Source organism: Bos grunniens, chromosome 16 (assembly GCF_055505025.1).
Source record: "Bos grunniens cultivar Pamir isolate PY7600 chromosome 16, Bosgru_T2T1.0, whole genome shotgun sequence".
Taxonomy (NCBI): Eukaryota; Metazoa; Chordata; class Mammalia; order Artiodactyla; family Bovidae; genus Bos; species Bos grunniens.
The window spans coordinates 43,601,209-43,627,902 of record NC_141180.1 but is presented as its reverse complement, the minus strand read 5'-3'; the positions used below and the strand labels follow the sequence as shown (position 1 = coordinate 43,627,902).

General features: G+C 38.1%; 2 protein-coding genes across 13 annotated transcripts in view; one reads left to right on the top strand and one right to left on the bottom strand.

The window, feature by feature from the left end:
• Positions 1 to 2,464, bottom strand: METTL18 (methyltransferase 18, RPL3 N3(tau)-histidine). 2 transcript variants are annotated; one of them, XM_086344779.1, is made up of 2 exons: positions 2,322 to 2,464; positions 1 to 1,382 (listed from the first exon to the last, which is right to left on the bottom strand). In XM_086344779.1, the coding sequence occupies exon 2, from the start codon at positions 1,168 to 1,170 to the stop codon at positions 49 to 51; it is 1,122 nt and encodes a 373-aa protein (XP_086200905.1). In that variant the 5' UTR covers positions 1,171 to 1,382; positions 2,322 to 2,464; the 3' UTR covers positions 1 to 48. The 2 variants fall into 2 exon arrangements, with proteins under 2 accessions (XP_086200905.1, XP_086200906.1); XM_086344780.1 differs by having other exon boundaries at positions 2,242 to 2,346.
• FIRRM (FIGNL1 interacting regulator of recombination and mitosis) overlaps positions 2,463 to 26,694 on the top strand; it is a 50,937-nt gene continuing 26,705 nt past the window's right edge. For 6 of the 11 annotated variants that reach the window (XR_015143501.1, XR_015143502.1, XM_086344759.1 and 3 more), the window contains exons 1-9: positions 2,463 to 2,666; positions 8,495 to 8,534; positions 9,734 to 9,822; positions 11,214 to 11,318; positions 11,844 to 11,984; positions 13,050 to 13,215; positions 16,064 to 16,148; positions 18,047 to 18,185; positions 23,745 to 23,825. Coding sequence is in view for 9 of the 11 variants with exons in the window: in XM_086344759.1 (XP_086200885.1) it covers positions 2,463 to 2,666; positions 8,495 to 8,534; positions 9,734 to 9,822; positions 11,214 to 11,318; positions 11,844 to 11,984; positions 13,050 to 13,215; positions 16,064 to 16,148; positions 18,047 to 18,185; positions 23,745 to 23,825 (1,050 nt within the window). In the remaining 2 variants the exon portion in view is untranslated. Of the gene's footprint in view, positions 2,667 to 8,494; positions 8,535 to 9,733; positions 9,823 to 11,170; positions 11,319 to 11,843; positions 11,985 to 13,049; positions 13,216 to 16,063; positions 16,149 to 18,046; positions 18,186 to 23,744; positions 23,826 to 26,694 lie in introns of those variants that run through there. The other 5 variants (XM_086344767.1, XM_086344765.1, XM_086344763.1 and 2 more) reach the window with 5 other exon arrangements.

Sequence of the window (26,694 nt, the reverse complement as noted above, 5' to 3'; positions counted from 1 at the left end):
TAAGGTTTTAGTTATTCCGTTTATTTCACTTAGGACGCTCAGTGGACATTAAGTGGGGTACTTAAAAGTCATTTCAATTAGGCATCTCTTTAGTCCTTCATCAATTATTTCAAGTGTTCTAGTCTCAAATACATTCCTTTCTTCTACAAACTTCTGAAAGAGATGAGTACCTCCACCCACACCAAAATAATGTACTTTGCTGGCCAAAAGCACCTGTCCATTTTTATCTAACAATCTAAGGAATGTTTGGTGCAAAGGAACATAATAATCTGGATTGTAAATCGTTTCTGAAGTAAGAATGAGATCATATTTTTCAAAGAGTTTTTCACTGCTCAGTATAAGCTTACAAAACTCAGACCACTCCCCTGAAAAGAAGCGGCATTTACATAGCTCTTGTGCTACTGTTGATCTCCTGAGTCTTTTCACATCTGGTTCATTTACATCATTTTCTTCATCTTCCAAAGTCAAGTTGGCCACTACATTAGGTAAGGTTACTTCATCAATCACCACACTGTTATAATCTTGAAAATGAATTTCTTTGGCACCTCCCTTGAGTGCCATTATACCCAGCAACCCTGATCCACAACCGAGATCCAACACTTTTTTCCCAGCAAATTTCACTTTGGCCTTTGTCAAATATGCCATGAGGTCAAAGGTACACTCCCAGATTTTCAAGCCTCCTTCATAAACACCTGAAATCAGGTCAGAGTGAGAAGAAAAGCTTTTTGAAATGATATTTTCTCCAGGGAAGTTCTCTTTCAACAAGGTGGTTTTCATTATTGATATGTTAACGTGTTGGAGACCTGGTAATGTTTCTGTGACTTTATTTTCTAACACTTTCTTTAAATCTTTAGGCACAGCATGCTCTTTGGCAACTTTCAAGCAGGGCTTTTCCTCATGTGGTTCCAAGTTACTTGAACTGTTAGCTGCACCAAATGAGCTGTCTGGGTCTTGAGAGGGAGCCTCATTTCTCTCTGACTTATGTTCCCACAAATGGTCCTGCAGCAAGTCAGATTGTTCTGTGGAACATTTTTTGTCTCTGTGTGTACCTTTTTGTCTTTCTGAGACTAAAGACTCTTTTGAAGAATGTAGGGCCAAAGCTCCATCTCCAAGAGATGTTAATTCATCTTCCAGATGGTCTTCTATAGTGAAATTAAATTGAAAAGTCATTCTCTCATAAAATGCACACAAACGTTAAACTTCAAGGAAGCTTCTTCAACTTCTGGATAAAACTGATGACACACATATAAACCTGCCTCAATTAATTATTCTGTTAGTTTTGCTGAAGGTCTATTTCTCTTTAGCTGCATATACAGTTATAAATATTCAGAGCTATTTCCAAATGACTTTCAAGAGGTCTTTGCTCTTCTTTCAGTGCAGCTCTAGAGAAAAAAAAAGAAAATTGTTATTAAGAAGCAAAGTGACACATTTCATTTAAATTTAATACTAAACATTCCACCCTCCCCCACGAACAGCTTTTCTATGAAAGCTGTGGAGAGAGAGGGAGACAGATTTGGAAACACACACAGCCTTCAGGGTTCAAAAGCTGAAGATAATAAACTCTAAAAACAAACAAAAGAACAGCAGCAGCAGCAACAATTAAAAACAATACAGTCCGAAATTCTCGAGCAGAAAATGATCAGCTTAGCGATTGTCACGACCCTGCCCAAACATATAATATTTACCTCTTAAACTGCCAGAATCTCTTCAGTCTGTTACCGTTTCATGTAACAGGACTTCAAGATTGAATCTTGCTGAATGAGCATCCCTTTAAAAACATGCACAGCTATGCTGATGTGTGTAAATTCACCCAAATGACCTAACTACAAACACTTAGCCGAGATCAGCAGCCCTAAGTGTACGGAGTGAGGTAACTCTGGAGTAATTAGTAAAGATTAGCTTGACACAAAATAAGGGTACTGAACCGTGTGGAGAGGCCTGTAGAAAATGGAAGCAACTTAATCAAGAGGGTCTTCTCTGTATCTACTGTGCTAGACACTTAATATATACCATCAGTTCAATCTGCACACCAATTCTGACAGGTGGGTCTCTAGCCCCATTACACAAGATATAAAGTAGGGTCAACATATTAAGTGGGTAGGTCGGCGCCTGTTTCTATCCCACTTCACCGCGGGACTTGTCATTCCTGGCCGCATGCCCAGGTCAAACCCAACCCCAGATGTGCAACCAAAAAGCCCCACGGGATGGAAGGTTGTAAATCTGGGGACTCTCGGCCCTCACCTCCCCCACAGCGTCTCAAAGCAACGTTGACAGTTATCCAAACTTGGAGATGCTCACCGCCCGACAGACTCCCTACTCACCTCGCGGAGAACGCCGGCCAGACTCGCCAGACCGGAAACGTGCACCAGTGAATCGAGTCCTTCCCAGGCCAGACAAGCCCGGCTTTCTTCCCAGTCGTGCGGGGCCCGGGCTCACCAAGGAAAGCGGCGCCCTTCTTCTCTATGGTCTTGGTTCGCAAGGCCTGCCGGGACGGTGGGAGTTTCCGGTCTTGGTTCTGGCGGGAGTGTTTTGAAGCTTTGGTGCTGGGCGAAAGCATGTCTCAGGAACGCGCTGTCCCGGAGAGCGCGGTTCCACTGGAAGAAATAAGTAGCTGGCCGGAGGAACTATGCCGCCGGGAATTGCCGTCTGTCCTGCCTCGGCTCCTTATATCCTTTACTGTCATTTCCACCTGGAGAGGGCTGTGGGGCCGGTCTCCAACTTTCTGTCTCATCTAACCGGCTTTTGGGCCTTGCTGGGTCCATGCGGCTTCAACCTTCTCCGCTCTCTGTTGACAGCGAGATGAGTAAGCGAGGAAATGAAGGGCGAGCGAGAGCCGTGGGTGCTGAGGCCAAAGTCACGCTTGGCTTTGGCATTCGGAGGGCTCTCGGGTGTTGTTACAATGGTTTTCGGCAGTGGATATGGCGTTTTCTTCCACTCCTCTGAGCCTTCAGGTTGCTCTGTATGTGCAGTTAAGTGTCATTACTTTTGCTTGGTGGAGAGCGGGGGAGACAGGAACTTAGCCTTGAGCTGTAAGGTGAGCCGACTCTAGATGAAGTAGAGGAGAGCGAGATACTCCGAGCGCTCATCTCTAAAATGGGCGGTGATAGTGAATACCTTCCTCCACTATTTTGAGAATCGAATTAAAGGACGTAGTTCTGCCATGCTGCCAGGTCTGTAAAAGATGTTAAGCAAATTCAAATGTTATTCCCGTCCGGTTTTCAAACTTCTTGGTTTATTGCTGGTGAGAAGTTGCTTCGTTTACTAATTGGCTTTCATGTGCTGCGTTTGAGGTACTTAATGACTCTTGTTCAGGTGCAGACCGTTTAGTAGTTGAATCCCTTTTTGGTTGTAAATGTATGTGGAGGCCTAGCCCTTCGTGTGGGGGAAGGCAATGGCACCCCACTCCAGTACTCTTGCCTGGAAAATCCCATGGATGGAGGAGCCTGGTAGGCTGCAGTCCATGGGGTCGCTAAGAGTCGGACACGACTGAGCGACTTCCCTTTCACTTTTCACTTTCATGCATTGGAGAAGGAAATGGCAACCCACTCCAGTGTTCTTGCCTGGAGAATCCCAGGGACGGGGGAGCCTGGTGGGCTGCCATCTATGGGGTCTCACAGAGTCAGACACGACTGAAGTGACTTAGCAGCAGCAGCAGCCCTTCACGTTAAAGGGTAGCTTTTTTTTTTTTTTTAACAGCTTTGAGCACAGAAAACTTAAAACTGCACTCAAAAACAAGGCCTTCACTTGAGAAATTCTGAACACTGCACAAATAATTTTTTACAGATAAAGCCAAATGTAGGTATTACTGTCACAAAGAAATCCCACTTCAGTGCCAAAGCCCTTTCTTAGTTGTTGTGCAGATACGGAATTTCTGTCCTAAAAGATTTTTGATTTCTGCAGCTAATAGCCATCCTTATCCTCAAAAACTTTTATAATGTACATAATACACAGCAGGCCGGGTGTTAGGCTTAGGGGGAACAAAGAGCATGGTTCCTCTCCCCCCGTCCCCCCCCCCCTCAAGCTTATAGGGGATTTCAGTAATTGAAAGTAAAAATTTTTATTCCCACCCCCCCCCCAAAAAAAAGTCAACATTCCCTCCTGGTTTTCATCTCAAACTTAAAATTCAAAAGAACCAAAACCTGTTCTTTTGATGAAATTTTAAGTTTCATCTCAAAATTTGAAAGAACCTAAACCCCTAGGCTTCTTAAACGGTTTCACAAGCCAAAACCTTTAATCAAGTTCTTTCATTTCTGCCCTCAGACTGTATTTTGAATCCATCATCCCCATTTCCTGCCACTGCTCCAAACCCCCATAACCTCTCATCTGGGCTGTAGTTAATAGTTCTTTTGCTTCTACTCATGTCCTTTTATAGTCTCCCCAAAAAAAGTTCATATTGAGAAACATGTCATTTCCTTTTTAAGGCACCCCTTACCACAAAGGCTTCTTAACAAATTAGGAATAAAATCTAAACTTTTACTTTCAGGTCTCCTCATGTTCTAAGCCTTGTCCTCTCCTACTTAGCTCACTACATTCTAACCAGAGATACATGAAGGTCACCTACCTTAGGATCTTCATGTTTGTTGATGTTCCATGTAGCTCTTCTCCCAGTCTTTGGTAGGTCTCATTATTCAGGTTTCAGCTCATATGTCACCTACTCAGGTAAGCCGTTTTCAGAGCCCTCAGTTTTAGGTGGTTTCCCCAAACCCAGTCAGTAATACTTACCACATTGCTCTGTTCAGTTTTCTAAAGAGCAGTCAGATCGTTAATAGAAATTATGTTGTTTACTTTGTTTCCTTTTAGCTTTTCCTCACTATACTGTAAAGTTCATAAAGGCAGGAATTTTGTTTTCACTGCATTGTCTCCAGCACTTAGAATAGTTCCTGGCATATAGTAAGCATTCAGTGAAGGGCTAAAAAATTTTGTCATGTTTTAAAATGGCCTGAAGTCTCATTATATAATTTTGTTTTTCAGCTTTTGGTTTTACTACAGCACTTTTAACAAATGAAAGATATTTTCTATAAATCCACAGTTCTGTCACCCAAACGTTATTATTTTTATCTTTTGCATTTTACATGTTATTTTTCAGTCTTTGCCTGCATGTCTGCATAATCATAACTGAAGTTTAAATTTTGGAAGAGGTTAAATTTTTTTTTTACCTTTCCTAAAATTTATACATGAGGCAGATTCTGCCCAGTTTGAACTAAATTAGTTCTACTGAACTAAAATGAGTTAGTGACCATGCCTCATTTTGATTGCTGCTGTAAGATATGTAGTTGCAAAGTAAGATTTCAGAAAAAGAATGACTTCTTATATTACTGTGATGGGGTTGTGTTTTTTTAATTTTTCTGATTGACACATGCTTTAATAATTCTTATATTATTTTTACAGTAAAAACTTTCTAACAATTATTCTTAATGGTTTGAAAGTGTATAGTTTATAATGTGATTACTGTTAACTTTTACAGTGCATATAGGATAGTTTATTATCATGTATTTGTAAGCTATTTGCAGAAGAGTTTCAGTCTGATAAGGTGCTAAGATAGATATGCTAATAACATGAAAAGAAAGTAGAAAATGATTGGTGACAGGTGTAGATACAGTACTATAGAAGTGCTAAGGAGAAATAAATTTGTTTCAGAAACCATGGATTATTATGGACTGTTTCTCATCTGTCAGAAATATGTCATAATTACATATAGTTCGAAGAGATAAGTTTATCCTAGAGCATTTTGAAAATACTTCCTTAAAGTATTTTCATTCTATAGTTTGTTAGCTTAATAAGCATTACTTTTTTAAAAGCAAAATTAAGCCAGTAATTTGAGTCTCATCTTAGTCTCTTATTATCATTGCTTAAACTTCAAGAAAGGTCTTTTGAAACACTGTTCTCAGTAGTGAATATTTTACTCAGTTCAGTTGCTCAGTCGTGTCCGACTCTTTGCGACCCATGGACTGTAGTACGCCAGGCCTCTCTGTCCATCCACAACAACTGAAGTTTACTCAAACTCATGTCCATTGAGTCAGTGATGCTATCTAACCATCTCATTCTCTGTCATCCCCTTCTCCTCCCACCTTCAATCTTACCCAGCATCAGGGTCTTTTCAAATGAGTCAGCTCTTCATATCAGGTGGCCATACTTTGGAGTTTCAGCTTCAACATCAGTCCTTCCAGTGAACATTCAGGACTGATTTCCTTTAGGATGGACTGGTTGGATCTCCTTGCAGTCCAAGGGACTCTCAAGAGTCTTCTCCAACACCACCAGTTCAAAAGCATCAATTCTTTGGCACTCAGCTTTCTTTATAGTCCAACTTTCACGTCCATACATGACTACTGGAAAAAACATAGCCTTGACTAGACAGACCTTGTTGGAAAAGTAATGTCTCTGCTTTTTAATGTGCTGTCTAGGTTGGTCATAACTTTTCCTTCCAAGGAGTAAGCGTCTTTTAATTTCATGGCTGCAGTCACCATCTGCAGTAATTTTGGAGCCCTCAAAAATAAAGTCTGTCACTTGTTTCCACTGTTTCTCCATCTATTTGCCATGAAGTGATGGAACCAGATGCCATGATCTTAATTTTCTGAATCTTGAGCTTTAAGCCAACTTTTTCACTCTCCTCTTTCACTTTCATCAAGAGGCTCTTTAGTTCTTCACTTTCTGCCATAAGGGTGGTGTCATCTGCATATCTGAGGTTATTGATATTTCTCCTGGCAGTCTTGATTCCAGCTTGTGCTTCTTCAGCCCAGCGTTTGTCATGATGTACTCTGCATATAAGTTAAATAAGCAGGGGGACAATATACAGCCTTGACTTACTCCTTTTCCCATTTGGAATCAGTCTGTTGTTCCATGTCCAGTTCTAACTGTTGCTTCCTGACCTGCATACAGATTTCTCAAGAGGCAGATCAGGTGGTCTGGTATTCCCATCTCTTTCAGAATTTTCCACAGTTGATTGTGATCCACACAGTCAAAGGCTTTGGCATAGTCAATAAAGCAGAAATAGATGTTTTTCTGTTTCTCTCTTGCTTTTTCCATGATCCAGCAGATGTTGGCAATTTGATCTCTGGTTCCTTTTTTAAAACCAGCTTGAACATCTGGAAGTTCACGGTTCACATATTGTTTAAGCCTGGCTTGGAGAATTTTGAGCATTACTTTACTAGTATGTGAGATGAGTGCAGTAGTGCAGTAGTTTGAGCATTCTTTGACTTTGCCTTTCTTAGAGATTGGAATAAAAACTGACCTTTTCCAGTCCCGTGGCCACTGCTGAGTTTTCCAAATTTGCTGGCATATTGAGTGCAGCACTTTCACAGCATCATCTTTCAGGATTTGAAATTGCTCAACTGGAATTCCATCACCTCCACTAGCTTTGTTCATAGTGATGCTTCCTAAGTCCCACTTGACTTCACATTCCAGGATGTCTGGCTCTAGGTGACTGATCACACCATCATGATTATCTGGGTCATGAAAATCTTTTTTGTACAGTTCTGTGTATTCTTACCACCTCTTCTTAATATCTTCTGCTTCTGTTAGGTCCATACCATTTCTGTCCTTTATTGAACTCATCTTTGCATGAGATATTCCCTTGGTATCTTTAATTTTCTTGAAGAGATCTCTAGTCTTTCCCATTCTATTGTTTTCTAATATTTCTTTGCACTGATCACTGGGGTAGGTTTTCTTATTGCTCCTCACTGTTTGGAACTCTGCATTCAGATGCTTATATCTTTCCTTTTCTCCTTTGCTCTTCTCTTCTCTTCTTTTCACAGCTATTTGTAATGCCTCCTCAGACAGCCATTTTGTTTTTTTGCATTTCTTTTTCTTGGTGATGTTCTTGATCCCTGTCTCCTGCACAATGTCATGAACCTCCGTCCATAGTTCATCAGGTACTCTTGTCTATCAAATCTAGTCCCTTAAATCTGTTTCTCACTTCCACTGTATAATCGTTAGGGATTTGATTTAGGTCACCTGAATGGTCTAGTGGTCACCTGAATGGTCTAGTGGTTTTCCCTACTTTCTTCAATTTAAGTCTGAATTTGGCAATAAGGAGTTCATGATCTGAGCCACAATCAGCTCCCGGTCTTGTTTTTGCTGACTGTATAGAGCTTCTCCGTCTTTGCTTGCAAAGAATATAATCAGTCTGATTTCAGTGTTGACCATCTGGTGATGTCCATGTGTAGAGGCTTCTCTTGTGTTGTTGGAAGAGGGTGTTTACTATGACCAGTGCATTCTCTTGGCAGAACTCTCTTAACCTTTGTCCTACTTCATTCTGTACTCCAAGGCCAAATTTGCCTATTACTCCAGGTGTTTCTTGACTTCCTACTTTTGCATTCCAGTCCCCTACAATGAAAAGGACATCTTTTTTGTGTGTTAATTCTGGAAGGTCTTGTAGGTCTTCATAGAACCATTCAACTTCAGCTTCTTCAGCGTTACTGGTCGGGGCATAGACTTGGATTACTGTGATATTGAACATCTTAATACTATAATACTAGTTCTCCCTTAATTTTTTTACTCTATGTATCAGCATTCTGACAATTGGATTGAGCATATTCGTAAGTAAAATTGTCTTAATTGTATGATTGCTTTGATGTCATTAAAGCTTAAGTCCCACATCTCAATACAGTTTCATATTCCTTTTGAATTTATTCTTCCTGTTGTATGGTTACAACTTTTGTTATCTTCAGTTAGTTAAAATGACCAATTACCTCAAATTATAGTACTTAAAAAGTTTTATATTTCAGTCTGCATAGATACCAAAAGTGTTCTATTTGATAACGTGTGATAAGCACAATGTACATTTTAAATATTAGTTGTTAAGCTGGTTAGACCTATAAAAAACATAATTTGCAGTCTACTGAATAACCTTCAACCTCTTTATTTGTGTAGTGTTAGTTAGGAAATACTTTCTAAGTTACAAAAAGCTGCTTGTTTAGGCATGACTAATTTGTTATTTGGAAAAGTTGACTTTAACCTCATCTGTCTTCATTACTCTTACTTGATGTTATTTACTTATTTACTTAGAAAAAGAGGTAGAGAATTAAGACTATCCTTTCTAGTTTCCCCATATATTTTGAGTTCTTTTCTATTTACGTTTCACTTGATTGTGGAATTTGCTTACAGTCTTGAACCTATGTGCTGCATATGGGCATATGGAGTCTAATTTTTTTTAAGTAACAGTTATTTTTTTATCCTGAGGTTAAGAGTTATGCACATTCAGTATAGAAAATTTGTTAACATGCAGAAAAACAGAATAATAAAACAATTATGAATCTGAAATATTTCAGATTTTGGCTTAAGACGTCCTCATCTTGATTCTGTATATTCCTGCTAGCTTATCTGTGTATTATTCTTTGTATATACATGTTTATATATATATATTAAAATTAGAATTATACCATTTGAAACTCTCTTCATTTTAGCTTAAAGTATTGTGGACATTTTATCATTGTTTTACATAATCTCTAACAAATGTTTTAATGATCACAGATCCTATTCAGTAGATGTACCTCATCCATTAACTAATCCTCAATTACTGAACATATAGGTTGGGTTGTTTTTTTTTTTAATTTTGCTATTATTTCAGGTTATTTAATTGTTAATAGTTTCTCCACATAGACTATGGCATTTTGAAACTGTTCAAAGCTTTTGGTTGGTAGTACTTAAATATGCTTGCATTGGGAATGGATAGTAATCTTTGTTGGCTGATGTGACTTAATATTGTTAGAAAATATATTACCATTTTCTTTTATAGAAATTCTGAAAATTATTGTGGAAATGTTTTTACCTCATATGAACCACCTGACATTGGAACAGACTTTCTTTTCACAAGTGCTGCCAAAGGTATAGTACTACTATCTTAATTAATCTACATGTTATCAAGGCTAGTAAAATGTATCCTCAGTTTTAGGCCATTTATTCTTAATTTCTTAATGTATCACATGCTTGAAATACAAATAAAACAGTTAAAAATGATTTCATGTGAGAATATAATGGTGTTAGTATGATTGTTAGGTGAATAAACAACTTATGTTTTTGGAGAGTATGGATTTTTTACTAATTGAATTTTTATTATTTGTAGTTAATTTTAAATACTCTTGTTATTTTTAAAGCTATTCATTGAAAATTGGGATGGATGATGAAGTTAATTAAGTCTCTTTTTGTATCTTCTCTGTACAGTTTATTAATAATTGTTAAATTTCATTGTCTGGAAAAATGAAGCTAGAATTTATCAAAGCAGCCTTAGAATAAAAATGGCTGGAATATTGGTAAAATCAAGTAAATTAAGAGGAAGCATCAAATTCACCACTGCATTGCTACCTTTTAGATATATGTGGTATACCTTTTCTCTGAAAAGCAGAGTCATTACTTTTTTTTTTTTTATTATGAGAACTAAAGGTACTTTGCTGACGAGATATTTTTGTGTGATAACTTATCTCTTATTAGAATGGACTTCTAAGTGTAGCTTTGAAGCAAATAGTTATCAAAACTCCTTTTACTCATTCACTCAGTTCTCTAAAAAGATTCTTAAAATTTGTTCTTGATACCAAAAAAGGTCCAGCTAACCTATGGATGAAAAGGAGATGTTGAGTGTTAACAGGCCTAAGGGAAACAGTATCCTCTTTAATTACAGTGTGTTGTCAACTATGATTATTCTTGTAGTGTAGTGTTTAGGCCACTTAACTTGTTTAGATCTTAATTTGGCTAACTTTTCAGACAAAAACACTTAGTTCTGAGGTTACGTACTGTGTCTCTAATCTAGGAATGGTATTTTGAGCTGGTCAAAAATGGAAACTGGATAAAAAACAAGTAAATAGGTAATTCAACACAGATTCATTACCACTACCAGAAAATATCCTTTTAATGTTCACATGGATGTTCATTGGTTAAGATCATCATCTTTTATTTATTTAAGTGTAAGAGTAGCACTTTTGTTATAACACCAAAAAGTGAACTTTGAGTGATTTCTTTATGGATATTATTACAGAAATGGAAGACATCAATTTTTGTTGAAGACTTTGTATTTTTCAAAGAGATTATATTGCAGAAACACTATACAAAAAATACTATACACACACACACATTATTAACTGTATTAGGTACAGTTGTTATACTGGACAATATCCTGTGGCTATTAATAATGCAAAATCAAGTCAATTTTTTTCTTGAACGGTGTGTCTTTCTTTTCTAGTGACTTCTATTACTGCTGTTTATGACCTGCTTTGTTTTCACAGACTGTGAGATTATTTGATGACATGATGTATGAGTTAACCAGTCAAGCCAGAGAACTGTCAAGCCAAAATTTAGAAATCCAGAGCACTCTAAGAAATATTTTACAAGTATGTCAAGTATATTAGGAAGGGGGGTGGGGCAGAACTTCAAGAATGTGAGAATTTTTATACTAATATTAGCTTTATACTGTTTATATAATGGCCCAATGCTAGAATTAAATTTATAGAATTAAAGATAGGAAGATATTGCAAAAGGCATAAATGAATTTTTATAAAATTTTGTGCTTAATAAACATCTAAACTTGTATAAGTTTAGACAAGTAATAAACTAGTGTAAAACAAATATAATCAAGATATCATGCCCTATCTATAATTCCAAGGCATATGTGTAGAACACCTGCCATATACTTTGATGTGTGGGTTAGTATGCCAACTTCTTTTTTTTAACCAAATGTATAGCCAGTTTTAATATTTGTAATTCTGATAGACTAAAGTTATGTGTAAGGAGGAACAGAGGGTCCGTTTTGTTCATTGCTATATCCCTAGTATACTAGTTCAGTTCAGTTTAGTCGCTCAGTCGTGACTGATGCACAGAAAATACGTTCTGAGTGAAACTTCTTTCCTTATTTCCAGACAATGGTACAGCTATTAGGAGCTCTTACTGGATGCGTTCAGCATGTCTGTGCCACTCAGGAATCCGTCATTCTAGAAAATATTCATAGTCTTCCCTCCTCAGTCCTACATGTAATCAAAAGTACATTTGTACATTGTAAGGTGAGTAATGGGTCTAAGTACACTTTAAATGGCCTAGAATCCATGAGCAAAGGGCCTGAATTGGTAGTGTTTATGTTTGTTCATGGGAGAAGGCAATGGCACCCCACTCCAGTACTGTTGCCCGGAAAATCCCATGGATGGAGGAGCCTGGTAGGCTGCAGTCCATGGGGTCACTAAGAGTCAGACACGACTGAGCGACTTCACTTTCACTTTCCACTTTCATGCATTGGAGAAGGAAATGGCAACCCACTCCAGTGTTCTTGCCTGGAAAATCCCATGGACGGAGGAGCCTGGTAGGCTGCAGTCCATGGGGTCGCACAGAGTCAGACATGACTGAAGCGACTTGGCAGCAGCATGTTTGTTCATAAGCTTACATTTATCCTGTATTATTGCAATGGGTTTTTCCACAGAGCAAACAGCATGTATGTAAATATTTGTTTCAAAATAAGTAGTTGTAGAGAAATCTTACAAAGGGGGCGCTTGCAGTTTCCTTGTTGTTGTCTTATTCTGTTTCCTCTTGATAAGGAAAGAAGTGATAAGGATTCATGTTGAGTCACAGGGATCCTGAAATAGTTCTGTCGTGGCATTGGTGACTCAGGTGAATTCCTTAACAATTAGTTGCCTATAAAAGGACCTTGACCTTTATTTAGTCCTGTGGCAGCTTTAAAGCAGAAAAGCTGGCCTAGGATTTGTGGGTCACAGGCAATTTTGATAATGCTGTTTGTTGGATAATGCTGTTGTTGGGTGATAATGCTGTTTGTTGTTACCTAATCCTTCTCTTTGGTGATAGGGTACTAAAATGTCATGCCATGGACCTAGTGTTATTAATCTTCTTTTTTGTTCTATATTTGTAAGATCTTAGAAGTCAGAGGTTGTATTTTATACATGCCTGCATCTCTCAAAGTACACTATATATGATGAAAGTTCATTAAGCATTTCTTTAATGAATATGTCATTCAGTAAAAATATTAAATTTATAAGCTCTGATAGAATGAGTTAAAATAAATTTGGCTCCTGAGCGTTCTCTGATTTGCTTTTTTCCTCTCGTTATTTTTTTGTGATCAGAATAGTGAATCTGTCTATTCTGGGCGTCTACACCTAGTCGCAGACCTTCTGCAGGCTCTTTTTAAGGAAGCCTATTCTCTTCAGAAGCAGCTCATGGAACTGCTGGATATGGTGTGCATGAACCCTTTAATAGATGAGCATGATGATATTTTGAATATGGTAGTAGGTGAGTGAGGAAAACTTACTACTTGGTATGTGATGTATATTGACTATAAACCATGCATCAACTAAATTACTGAACCCAATCATTGTTTCTAATTAGCGATTCATGATATTAAATTTATAAAAAAATTTAAATCCTACCCAATAAACTTTTAATCTTTTCAATTTTTAGATTTTGTAAAGTTGATATTTGATGCATTAACAGATTTATATATTTGGTGATTTTCCCTACTTTTTCTTCAATTTAAGTCTGAATTTGTCGGTAAGGAGTTCATGATCTGAGCCACAGTCATCTCCTGGTCTTGTTTTTGCTGACTGTATAGAGGTTGTCCATCTTTGGTTGCAAAGAATATAATCAGTCTGATTTTGGTATTGACCATCTGGTGATGTCCGCTGCTTTATTGACTACACCAAAGCCTTTGACTGTGTGGATCACAACAAACTGTGGAAAATTCTTCAAGAGATGGGAATACCAGACAACCTCACCTGCCTCCTGAGAAATCTGTATGCAGGTCAAGAAGCAACAGTTAGAAATGGACATGGAACAACAGAGTCATTCCAAATAGGAAAAGGAGTATGTCAAGGCTGTATATTGTCACCTTGCTTATTTAACTTATATGCAGAGTACATGATGTGAAATGCTGGGATGGATGAAGCACAAGCTGGAATGAAGATTGCTGGGAGAAATATCATAACCTCAGACATGGAGATGACACCACCCTTATGGCAGACAGTGAAGAACTAAAGAGCCTCTTGATGAAGGTGAAAGAGGAGAGTGAAAAAGTTGGCTTAAAGCTCAACATTCAGAAAACTAAGATCGTGGCATCTGGTCCCATCACTTCATGGGAAATAGATGGGGAAAAAATGGAAACAGTGAGAGACTTTATTTTCTTGGGCTCCAAAATCACTGCAGAAGGTGATTGCAGCCATGAAATTAAAAGACGCTTACTCCTTGGAAGGGAAGCTATGATTAACCTAGACAGCATATTAAAAAGCAGAGACATTACTTTCCCAACAAAGGTCTGTCTAGTGAAAGCTATGGTTTTTCCAGTAGTCATGTATGGATGTGAGAGTTGGACTATAAAGAAAGCTGAGCACCAAAGAGTTGATGCTTTTGAACTGTGGTGTTGGAGAAGACTCTCGAGAGTCTCTTGGACTTCAAGGAGATCTAAGCAGTCCATCCTAAAGGAAATTAGTCCTGAATATTCATTGGAAGGACTGATGCTGAAGCTGAAACTACAATATGCTGGCCACCTGATGCGAAGAGCTGACTCATTTGAAAAGACACTGATGCTGGGAAAGATTGAATGCGGGAGGAGAAGGGGACGACAGAGGATGAGATGGTTGGATGGCATCACTGACTCAGTGGACATGAGTTTGAGTAAGCTCCAGGAGTTGGTGATGGACTGTGCTGCAGTCCATGGGGTTGCAAAGAGTCAGAGACAACTGAGCAACTGAACTGAACTGATATATTTAGTTAATGTTCAAAGTAGGTTGTTTCTCCACAGTGATTAGCAAAGAAAGCTGTGCAACCTTGTACCTTCTAAAGTAGTAGCTTTCAGAATTTTTAAGCTATAAATTCTTAGTAAGAAAGTTTTCATTCCTTCCTGAAACACATAAATACATGTGTATGTGTATGTTTGTGCATGTGTATGTATATACTACATTTATTTATTGTATGTGAAATAATGTACTCTATTATAGTCTATTTTATTTTTAAAAAGTGCTGATTGCTCCTTCATTCATTTCATCACTTGCCAAATGCATCATGACCCAGAGTTTAAGAAACAATACTCCATAAAGGCAAAGTTTGCATTCATAACTTCAGCATAAGGAGAGTAAGTTGGTTTTGTACAGTATTATAAGGTACCTTTTGCTCTGTAAAAACCACCCCAAAATCTGTTATATTGAAGCAACTACTAGGGAGTTCTTTGGGGGTCCAGTGGTTAGGACTTGGGGCTCTCATTGCCGGGGCCTGTGTTCAGTCCCTGGTGAGGGACTGAAAATCCTGCAAGCTGAGTGGCATAGCCCAAAAAAAATGAGAAGAAAAATAAAGCAATTACTGTTTCATTTATTCACAGTTCTGAGTATTTTTAGGCTGGGCTGAGGCGGGACAAGATTTCTCTGCTTCACAGGGTGTAACTGGCTCACCTGGGTGTTTGTGGCCATTGACCTTACTCATGAGTGGTTGTGAGCAGAGGGAGGAATAATGTGCTGAGTCAGCCATGTGTACCCCATCATCCAGCAGGTTAGCCTGGGATCAGCTACCTGCTGATAGCTTCAGGGGTTGTCAGAGCAGCAAGAGAGGGCAAGCCCCAGTAGTCAGGCACTTTAAAGTCTTTGCTTGCCTCACGTTTATTTTTGTCCTGTTGACCAAAGTAAGTTATATGGCCATGCCTGGGGTCTGTGGAAGGGAACTGCCCAAGCTCATGAACACAGATAGGGGGTTTATTGTGCTTACTTTTACAAATTATCTACTACAGGCAGAGTAGAAACCTTAATAAGTACTGTACAAATTTGTTTTGATTCTTCTTTGTTAGGTTTTCTTTCCTTAGGAATAAATCATTTTTTATTAGAATCTCTGCAGAATATTTCAGTTATAATAGGGCACAAATTTTATTCCACTGAACATTTTTCATTTTATTTAGGTCATAGAGTAGCTATAAGCATCAAACTTAATTTTCCATATTTTATAAAAACTCTAAATCAAAAGTGTGACACTTTATTTTGATGTAATTTTTTAAAACTATATTACTTATTTTAACAAATGTTAAGATCATTCATTAGATATTTTTAAACTCACTCCATATAATATTTCAATGTCCTAAGAGTTCTGTTCTCTTTCCTTGTAGTTATTCATTCATTGTTGGATATCTGCTCTGTTATTTCCAGTATGGACCATGCATTTCATGCCAATACTTGGAAATTTATAATTAAGTAAGTTTTTGTTTTGTTTTTACTTTTTGTAATACATTTTCTATATCCAAAGTCTTAATTATTTGTAATTTTCTTAGATTGCATTTAAAACATTTTGTATGGGTTTGTGTAATATTTACTGACACTGCTCTCTGATAATCCAGATATTGTACATGTAACTCCCAAACTAAATCTTACTTCTTTATCCTGCCATCTCTAAAATTAAAAAAAAGTTCTACTCAGTTAGCTAGTATATCTGAAATAATAGGGCATGGGTCTTAACCACTTGCCTGCTGCTGCTGCTAAGTCACTTCAGTCGTGTCCGACTCTGTGCAACCCCACAGACTGCAGCCCACCAGGCTCCCCTGTCCCTGGGATGCTCCAGGCAAGAGCATCCAGGCAACACTGGAGTAGGTTGCCATTTCCTTCTCCAATGCATGAAAGTGAAAAGTAAAAGTGAAGTTGCTCAGTCGTGTCCGACCTTCAGCAGCCCCATGGACTTCAGCCTACCAGGCTCCTCCGTCCGTGGGATTTTCCAGGCAAGAGTACTGGAGTGGGGTGCCATCGCCTTCTCTGTGCCTACTGCTGCTAGTGTTTAACTATCAACTATCCTTTTTCCAGGCTTAGGTAAGTTAATAATTAAGCTGAATACAGTCCCCTCATTATATGCTTTTGAGTTGTTTAAGTTTAATTCCCTTTATAATTTTAACTAGAATGTTGTATGAAGTTGCTAGTGTCCATAGCATTCATCACATTCTTGAGGGTGGAGGGAGTATAGTTGAGATATAAAAATGGTTAAGAACCTCTACTTTATACATATGCATAAAACATTAAAGATCAGTGTAATACTTTCAGGTCTTGGGTGCTTTTCTTGCACCAGGTTATTACATTGCCAACAAGTAATAAATAGTGCAGTGGTTAAAAGTGTCAACTCACAGCCATGCTGCATATACTTGAATCTTTTCTGAAATCATTTATCCTTTGGAAGTCTTAGGCAAGTTAGTTAACTTCTCTGAGCCTTAGTTTGCTCATCTGAAAATGGAAGTTATAACAAAAGTACCTTCTTTATGGGGGTACAGTGAGAATTAATTGAGTTTATCAGTTTGAAGTGCTTGGAACTCTGCAAGGCTAGTGAAGTACTCAGTGAGTTAGTCATACTGCTGTCACCATCAGGGCTTCCCAGGTGGTACAGTAGTAAAGAATCCGCCTGCCAGTGCAGGAGAGGCAGGTTTGATCCCTGGTCTAGGAAGATCCTCTGGAGAAGGAAATGGCAACCCACCCAAGTATTCTTGCCTGGAGAATCCCACGGATAGAGGAGGCTGGTGGGCTACAGTCCATAGAGTCGCAAAGAGTCAGACACGATTGAGCAACTGAGCACATACACCATCACCATCAAATATCGTCTACTCTTGCCCACTTCTGATTCATTTTCTATTCTTCATTCAGACTGATCTGCTTCTAAAAATGTCAATCAAATCATATCACTCTACTGTTTAAAATCCATCCAAGTTAGAGTAGATGTCTCTGTTGTAGCACTCTGAACTTCACCTTAGCATTTGTCACAGCTGCAATCCATCAATTATTCTTACATTATTTAGTCTTCTCTTTTGTGTTGGACCAGAAATTCCATACAGACAGGGCAGAGATTGTGTCTTTTCATTCACGCCTCTATCTCCAGGCCCTCACAGACTCCAGTGTATAGTAAGGGTTCAATTAATATTTTATAAGGAGAAATTAAAAATTAGCAACTTAAACTAATATGACAACTTCAGAGGTAAAGTCAGCATGTCTTAATTATGCCATGTCTATTATAAATGATGCATTTTGATTTTTTATATGTTCTATCAAATCATATTTTATCGTCCTAAGTTACTTGATGTGTTACTTGTGGTGATTATATTTTCTTTTTATTCATTTAGGCAGAGCCTTAAGCACCAGTCGGTTATAAAGAGTCAGCTGAAACACAAAGATATAATTACTAGTTTGTGTGAAGACATTCTTTTCTCCTTCCATTCTTGTTTACAGTTAGCTGAGCAGATGATACAGTCAGATGCACAGGTAAAAATATGGGCTGACAGCACTGTGAACAGTAGCTCCTTCTCCTTTGACAGTTATTACTAAATCTATGGATCGATTTACCAAAATGGGTTTTAATTTGTTTTGTTTTTGTTTTCAACCTGTGAGATTATTTGTAGCCCAATATTACTTTTCACCCAGAATGTTACATTGGACTCCTGTAACTCCTCTACTTTCATTCTCTCTACAGTCAGTCTGTCCCTGCCTTTTTTAATACTCACTGGTTGGTCAAGACATTCTCCTCAGAATCCTTTCAGTCTTTTCTACTCTTACACAGAAGTCTAATTCCTTATTGCTACTTTTATTTAAGGTTGTCTTGAAATAGCCACAGTGAACCTTTTCTTCACCAATCCATTGCAACTTGTAGAGAAGCAGTATACAGATGTGTGAATGTGTGTGTATCTGTCAGTCTTCTAAACTTGGCTTATACTTATATATATTTATATTGATTTCAAAAAATTATAGTGTTGGCATCAGTTATAAAACATTGTATTCTAAAAATTTGTAATATGCTTATTAGGAATTACAGTTTATTTTTCTATAACTATTATACGTAGTCTGTTCTCAGACTAGCTCTTTAAAGTTTAACTCATAATAGTCCTAAATTATAGAACTAACCGTACTCATGACTTAACATTTATAACTAATAATTTCAGTGTGTTGTTATTTTTAAGTTGCTAAGTTGTATTCACCGTTTTGTGACACCATGGACTGTAGCACTCCCCATCCTTCACTGTCTCCTGGAGTTTGCTCAGCTTCATGTCCACTGAGTTGGTGATGCCATCCAACCATCTCATCCTTTGTTGTCCTCTTTTCCTCCTGCCCTCAATCTTTCCCAGTATCAGGGTCTTGTCCAATGAAGTGACTCTTTGCATCATGTGGCCAAAGTATTGGAGCTTCAGCATCAGTCCTTCCAGTGAATATTCAGGGTTGATTTCCTTTAGGGTTGAGTAGTTTTATCTCCTTGTTGTTCAGTGGACTCTCAAGAGCCTTCTCCAACTCCACAGTTCAAAAGCATCACTTCTTCAGTCCTCAGGCTTCTTTATGGTCCAACTCTCACATCCATACATAACTACAGGAGAAACCATAGCTTTGACCATATAAACCTTTGTCAGCAAAGTGATGTCTTTGTTTTTTGATACACTGTCTAGGTTTGTCATAGCTTTCCTTCCAGAGAGCAAGCATCTTTTAGTTTCATGGCTTCAGTAACTGTCCACAGTGATTTAGGAACACAATAAGATAAAATCTATCACTGTTTCCCTAACTATTTGCCATGAAGTGATGGGACTAGCCAGGCTTCAGCAATACATGAACTGTGAACTTCCAGATGTTCAAGCTGGTTTTAGAAAAGGTAGAGAAACCAGAGATCAAATTGCCAACATCTGCTGGATCATTGGAAAAGCAAGAAAGTTCCAGAAAAACATCTATTTCTGCTCTATTGACTATGCCAACCCTTTGACTGTGTGGATCACAATAAACTGTGGAAAATTCTGAAAGAGATGGGAATACCAGACCACCTAACCTACCTCTTGAGAAGCCTATATGCAGGTCAGGAAGCAACAGGTAGAACTGGACGTGGAACAACCGACTGGTTCCAAATTGGGAAAGGAGTACATCAAGCCTGTATATTGTCACCCTGCTTATTTAACTTATATGCAAAGTACATCATGAGAAACGCTGGGCTGGAAGAAACACAAGCTGGAATCAAGATTACTGGGAGAAATAGCAATAACCTCAGATATGCAGATGACACCACCCTTATGGCAGAAAGTGAAGAAGAACTAAAGAGTCTTTTGATGAGGGTGAAAGAGGAGAGTGAAAAAAGTTGTCTAAAGGCTCAACATTCAGAAAACTAAGATCATGGCATCCGGTCCTATCATTTCATGGCAAATAGATGGAGAAACAGTGGCTGACTTTATTTTCTTGGGCTCCAAAATCACTGCAGATGGTGATTACAGCCATGAAATTAAAAGACGCTTACTCCTTGGAAGGAAAGTTATGACCAACCTAGACTGCATATTGAAAAGCAGAGACATTGCTTTGTCAACAAAGGTCTGTCCAGTCAAGGCTATGGTTTTTCCAATAGTCATGTATGGACATGAGAGTTGGACTATAAAGAAAGCTGAGTGCCAAAGAATTGATGCTTTTGAACTGTGGTGTTGGAGAAGACTCTTGAGAGTCCCTTGGACTGCAAGGAGATCCAACCAGTCTATCCTAAAGGAGATTAGTCCTGGGTATTCATTGGAAGGACTGATGTTGAAACTGAAATACTTTGGCCACCTGATGCAAAGAGCTGACTTTGAAAAGATCCTGATGGTGGGAAAGATTGAGGGCAGGAGGAAAAGGGGACGACAGAGGATGAGATGGTTGGATGGCATCACCGACTCAGTGGACATGAGTTTGGGTAAACTCTGGGAGTTGGTGATGGACAGGGAGGCCTGGTCTGCTGCAGTTCATGGGGTCGCAAAGAGTTGGACATGACTGAGCAATTGAACTGATGGGACTAGATGCCATGATCTTAGTTTTTTGAATGTTGAGTTTTAAGCCTGCTTTTTCACTTTCCTTTTTCACTTTCATCAAGAGGCTCTTTAGTTCCTCTTTGCCTTCTGCCATTAGAGTGCTATGAGGTTGATATCTTTCCTGGCAATCTTGACTCCAACTTGTGATTCATCCAGCCTGGCATTTCACATGGTGTACTCTGCATAGAAGTTAAATTTTCAATGGTAAATGAGTTAAATATTTTTCCATAGGTTAACAATAACATCTCTTCCTGTCGTAGACCTGTGAATGGATACAGGAAATTCCTTTGTCCGTTGCTCTTTGCCCAGCAACTGTGGGGGTGGGCATGTGAGGATTCATTCAGTTCCTAAAACTGGTCACAACTTCTAGGGCCGGGATGATCTGGAAAGAGAGACCTAGAGGAGGGTGGGAAGTTTGAAAAGGGCTTCTGAAATTGGTAAGAGGGAGTGAGGAGTAGCTTTAGGAAGAGGCAAACCCTTTCCTTCTTGCTTGTCTTCTTTTTATCTATCCTCCCCTCCCATCCCTTTTTTCCTTTTCTGTCCCCACTTCCTTCTTTTACCCTTTCTGATTCCCCTCACCTTGCTGAAAGGAGAAGGTATTTGCTTAACTATCAGTGGCAGAAAGGATGCTCCCTTCTCCTCCTTTATCCTGTACATTTATATCCTCCACTGCAGCCTCCTCTTTTCCCAGTTTCTATCTTGCTTATCTTGACTCCACAGATCCCCCAGTTAGTATTTATTCAGAGAGTAAGATTAGACAGATTCCTTGGAGAGAAGTGAGGTGGAGAAAGCCGAAGCCACCGTATAGTCTATAGTGGAAGAGGAAAGAGAGCTCCTGAGGGTACCTGATCAGGATGGCTGTTTGTACATAAGGTATATAAGTTCAGTGCATATAAACTCCTTGTATATGAAAATCAGAGAATTGTAAACTTTCCTAAATGTCCAAGTAGATTTTCATGTTTTTCCTTACTTGTTTTTATTTATTTGGGATTCATAAGAGTAACTAGCACTATTTACTGCTGTCCATTGCCTGAAATGGAGCTTTGAAAAAATCTCTATAGTTTCTCCATTCTTAAGTCTAAATTTTAAATAGCAATGCCCTCTGCTGTTTGCTATTGATATTTATTGAGGAATCAAACTTTCATTAAACTCTTCCAAGCAGTTTTTTCACCTTGTTTTTAAAAACATCAGAAGGAAACCACTAGATTTCATAGGTAATATGCTGTTTATGGAAGCATATAGATGTATGAGTTCCTGAATTACGTAGTTGAGGCTGCTATATAACCAATGATCACAAATGACTGCAAATCACGTGGCAGATTTATTCACTCGCAGTTCTAGAGGATAGATTTCTGAACAAGCAGGACCTTGTTCGCTTGCAGACTCTGTGGGAGAGTCCGCTGCATCCTCTCTCTTAGTTTCTGGCGTCACTGGCATTCCTGGATTTGCATCTGTACAGCTTCAGTCTCTGCTGCCATCATCACAAGGTATTCTCTCTTTGTCCCTTCACATTATCTTCATAATAAGGACACCAGTCATGTTAGATTAAATGTACATCCTACTCCAGTATGACCTCATCTTAACTGATTACATCTGTAATGTCCCTACTTCCAAATAAAGTCACATCCTGGGGTTTTGGGCATTAGGACTTCAACCTGTCTTTTTAGGAGACACAGTTCAACCCATGACAGCTCCTATAATGGATGTTTTCTCTCTTAAGTCTTGAACATGGTTTCAAAATCAACTATTATGTATAGACTTTGTAACAAGCTTTTTCATCACCAGTAATTTAGACAGGAAAAATTTATTTGTAAGGCTCTTAGATATAAATTTGTACTATAATTCCTATTTTTACTAATGTAATGCTTATAGAAAGTTACATTCAGAAAAACTCATTTTAAAATCTGTTGCCTATAGTTGGATTTATTGCTCACTACATTTAGACTTTATCAGTATTTTTCTTTTATCAGTACTTTAAAGAAAGGAAGAATGGCTCAATATTTTGAAACATTAAACACATAGCACACATTTAAAAATAATAACAGGATTATACAAATTGTTTTGCAGCTTGATTTTTTACTGAATCTATCTTGAGGCTTTCTGTATCCCTGAGGGTATATCTACCCAATTCCTTTTAATAGCTTTATGCCACTACTGTTTATGAATATACCTTGGCTTTATTTAACCATTCTCCAATTAATGGAGAATGGTTCATTTCAATTTTCACGACATAGAAAGGATACATTGCATACCTATGCTGGTATTTCAATAGAATATATTTCCAGAAGTGGAATTGCTACTGGGTCAAGGAGTTTTAATGCTCAAGCTTTTAATAATAATAATAGTAATGCAAAGAGGGTGTTATTTTATGCTCCCATAAATGTTAAAATGTTTATTTCTACACTTCCATGTCAACACTGGAATATTATCAGTCTTTTAAATCTTTGCTAATCAGTCACCTGTCCTCCAGCTTCAAAAGATATGTAATTAGGTTGTAATTTGGAGGTTTTCAATATTACTTATTGGAAATTTTGTAGTTTATTTTCTACAACCTGCCTTCTCATGTCTTCTATTTGTTTTCTTTTATAGCTCATTCTTTTATGGGTTTGTAAGATCTTTTTCTTGCAGTCCGTGGAGTCACAAAAAGTCAGACATGACTTAGTGACTGAACAACAACAGAGACCTTTTTCTTTTGACCATTTACTGATCCCCATATAGCAAGGGACAGTTACGATATTAAAGTTTGTTTCACTGTCAGATCAATCAAATATCACCTCTTTTGCTGTTTTAGATTATTTTCAGTAATACAGACTAATTTTTTGAAATATCTCTATAATCATTGGGTGTGTTTTGTATTGCTTCTAACAGTAATTCAGAGAACAATTATTTTCTCATGGAAAATGTTTCCACTCTGTGTTTATTAAGAGAGATTTTTAGAAAATCCTGTCTCATATACAGTTTTAGCTAATTTCATGTTCTTTTCATATTTATTATGCTTTCTTATTTTTTTTTTTTGAAACAGGATAATGCAGACTACAGATTATTTCAGAAAACACTCAAATTGTGTCGTTTCTTTGCCAACTCCCTTTTGCACTATACTAAGGTAAAGCTTATTTTTTTTATAATGCATGAATGTGAAATCTACAATACATTGTAAGTTATCCTGTTTTTTAATTCCTGCCAGAAACAATCTCTTGAAGTTATTTTGTCGAGTATATTTTGTAGGGTTTTTGGTTTAATATTGTTTCTTAAATATTGAGCATCTGTTATATCGTTTAGGTTGCTACCATCATATTGTTACTAGTTTTATTCAATTTTCTGAAAAATTTATTTTTAAGTGTAAACAATTATTTCTAGAGGCACAGATCAGTTTTTTTTTTTTTTAAAGATAATTCAGTTTATCTTTACTATTGATAAATTATTTCTAAAGTAGGTTGTTAAAGTTTAAATGTTAAAGTTTAAATATTAAAGTTTAAATGTTCAAGCTGTATAATAATTTTAAGACCTGTGTGTTTTGGAGTTGTCAGGGTAGCATAGTGATAGTTGAAGATATATGAACAGAATAGGTAAGTTGTCAAGGAAGATTATTTAGAGAGAAGAGCAGGGGATACTTAACAGCAGCCAGTGAAAGAAATAGCATTAATGTTAGTAATTTAAAAACTATTGTTCATGTTGAATTTGTTTTTACCCTTGTCTTCCTCCTTTTTTGACAAAAAGAGAAGGATCTTCAGTGACTGTTTATTAGTCAAAATTCCATGACAGATACACTGACTTCTGACACACTTGCCATCCTGGTTAGTGTGCTGAGTTTGTCCTCTGGGCCACAACCACTTACCATGATTGATTGCTCTGACACTGGGTTCCCTGCAGTTTGCAGTGTATGTATTTCAGTGGCAGGGGTTCATGACAGGGAGGTCCTAGCTCCAGTGGTACTTTTGGGTAGTTACCCATCTGATATTTGCTGATATGTAGGAGGTAAAATGTGCCTAATTATACTGAAGAAGCTAAAAGTTGATCAGTTCTATGAAGACCTAGAAGATGTCCTAGAACTAACACACAAAAAAAGATGTCCTCTTCATTGTAAGGGATTGGAATGCTAAAGTAGAAAGTTAAGAGATACTTTGGGTAACAGGCAAGTTTGGCCTTGGAGTACAAGTGAAGCAGGGCAAAGGCTAACAGAATTATGCCAAGAGAATGCACTGGTCATAGCAAACACTCTTTTTCAACAGCACAAGAGGCAACTTTACACACGGACATCGCCAAATGACCAAGACCGAAATTTGATTGAAAACGTTCTTTGTAGCCAAAGATGGAGAAGCTGGATACAGTCAGCAAAAACAAGACCTGGAGCTGCCTGTGGCTCAGATCACCAGCTCCTCGTAGCAAAATTCAGGCTTAAACTAAAGAAAGTGGGGGAAACCACTGGGCCACTCAGGGATGACTTAAATCAAATCCCCTATGAATATACAGTGGAGGTGACAAATAAATTCAGGGGATCAGATCTAGTAAAAAGAGTGCCTGAAGAACTATGGACAGAAGTCCATAATATTATACAGGAGGCAACGAACAAAACCATCCCAAAGAAAAAACAATGCAAGAAGGCAATATGTTTGTCTAAGGATGCTTTCAAATAGCTGAGGAAAGAAGAGAAGCGAAAAGCAAAGGTGAGAGGGAAAGGTACACCCATGTAACTGTAGAATTCTGGAAAATAGCAAGGGGAGACCTGAAGGCCTTCTTCAATGGACAGTGCAAAGAAGTAGAGGAAACAGCAGAGAGGTTAAGACTAGAGATCTCTTCAAGAACATTGGAAATACCAAAGGAACATGTTGTCCAAAGATGGGCACAATGAAGGATGGAAACGATAAAGACCTATTAGAAGCAGAAGAGATCAAGAAGAGACTGAAAGAATACACAGTAGAACTGTACAGAAAAGACCTTAATGACCTGGATAACCATGACAGTGTAGTCTCTTACTCAGAGCCAGACATTCTGGAGTGTAATGTCAAGTGGGCCGTAGGAAGCACTGCTGCCATTAAAGCTAGTAGAAAGATGGAATTCCAGCAGAGCTATTTAAAATCCTAAAAGATGATGCTATTAAAGTGCTGCACTCAGTATGTCAGCAGATTTGAAAAACCCAGCAGTGGCCACAGGACTGGAAAAGGTCAGTTCTCATCTCAATTCCCAAGAAGGGCAGAAGTAAAGAATGTTCAAACCACTGGACAGTTGCACTCATCTCCCATGCTAGTAAGGTTATGCTCAAAATCCTCCAAGCTAGGCTTCGATGTTATATGAACCGAGAACTTCCAGATGTTCAGGCTGGGTTTAGAAAAGGCAGAGGAATCAGAGATCAAATTGCCAACATTTGCTGAATCATAGAGAAAGCAAGGGAATTCCAGAGAAACATCTACCTCTGTTTCATTGACTACATTAAAGCCTTTGACTGTGGATCATAACAAACTAGAAAACTCTTAAAGAGATGGGAATACCAGACCATTTTACCTGTCTCCTGAGAAACCTTTTTGCGGGTCAAAAAGCAACAGTTAGAACCTTGTATGGAACAACTGACTGGTTCAGTATTGAGAAAGGAGTACGACAGTGCTGTTTATTGTCACCCTGTTTGTTTAACTTATATGCAGAGCACATCATGTGAAATGCTGGGTGGGATGAGTTACAAGCTGGAATCAAGCTTGCTGGGAGAGATAGCAACAACCTCACCTTTGCAGATGGTACCATTCTAATGGCAGAAAGCAAAGAGGAACTAAAGAGCCTCTTGATGCCAGTGAAGGAGGGGAATGAAAAAGCCAGCTTAAAACTGAATATTAAAAAAACTAAGATCATGTCATCTGGCCCCATCACTTCATGGCAAATAGAAGGGGAAAAGGTGGAAGCAGTGACGTATTTCCTCTTCTTGGGCTCTAAAATCACTGTGGATGGTGACTGCAGGCATGAAATTAGAAGACGATGGCTTCTTG

What these genes read in the sequence shown, in the direction of transcription:
- METTL18 (XM_086344779.1), bottom strand. Translation starts at nt 1,170, where the DNA reads ATGACTTTTCAATTTAATTTCACTATAGAAGACCATCTGGAAGATGAA.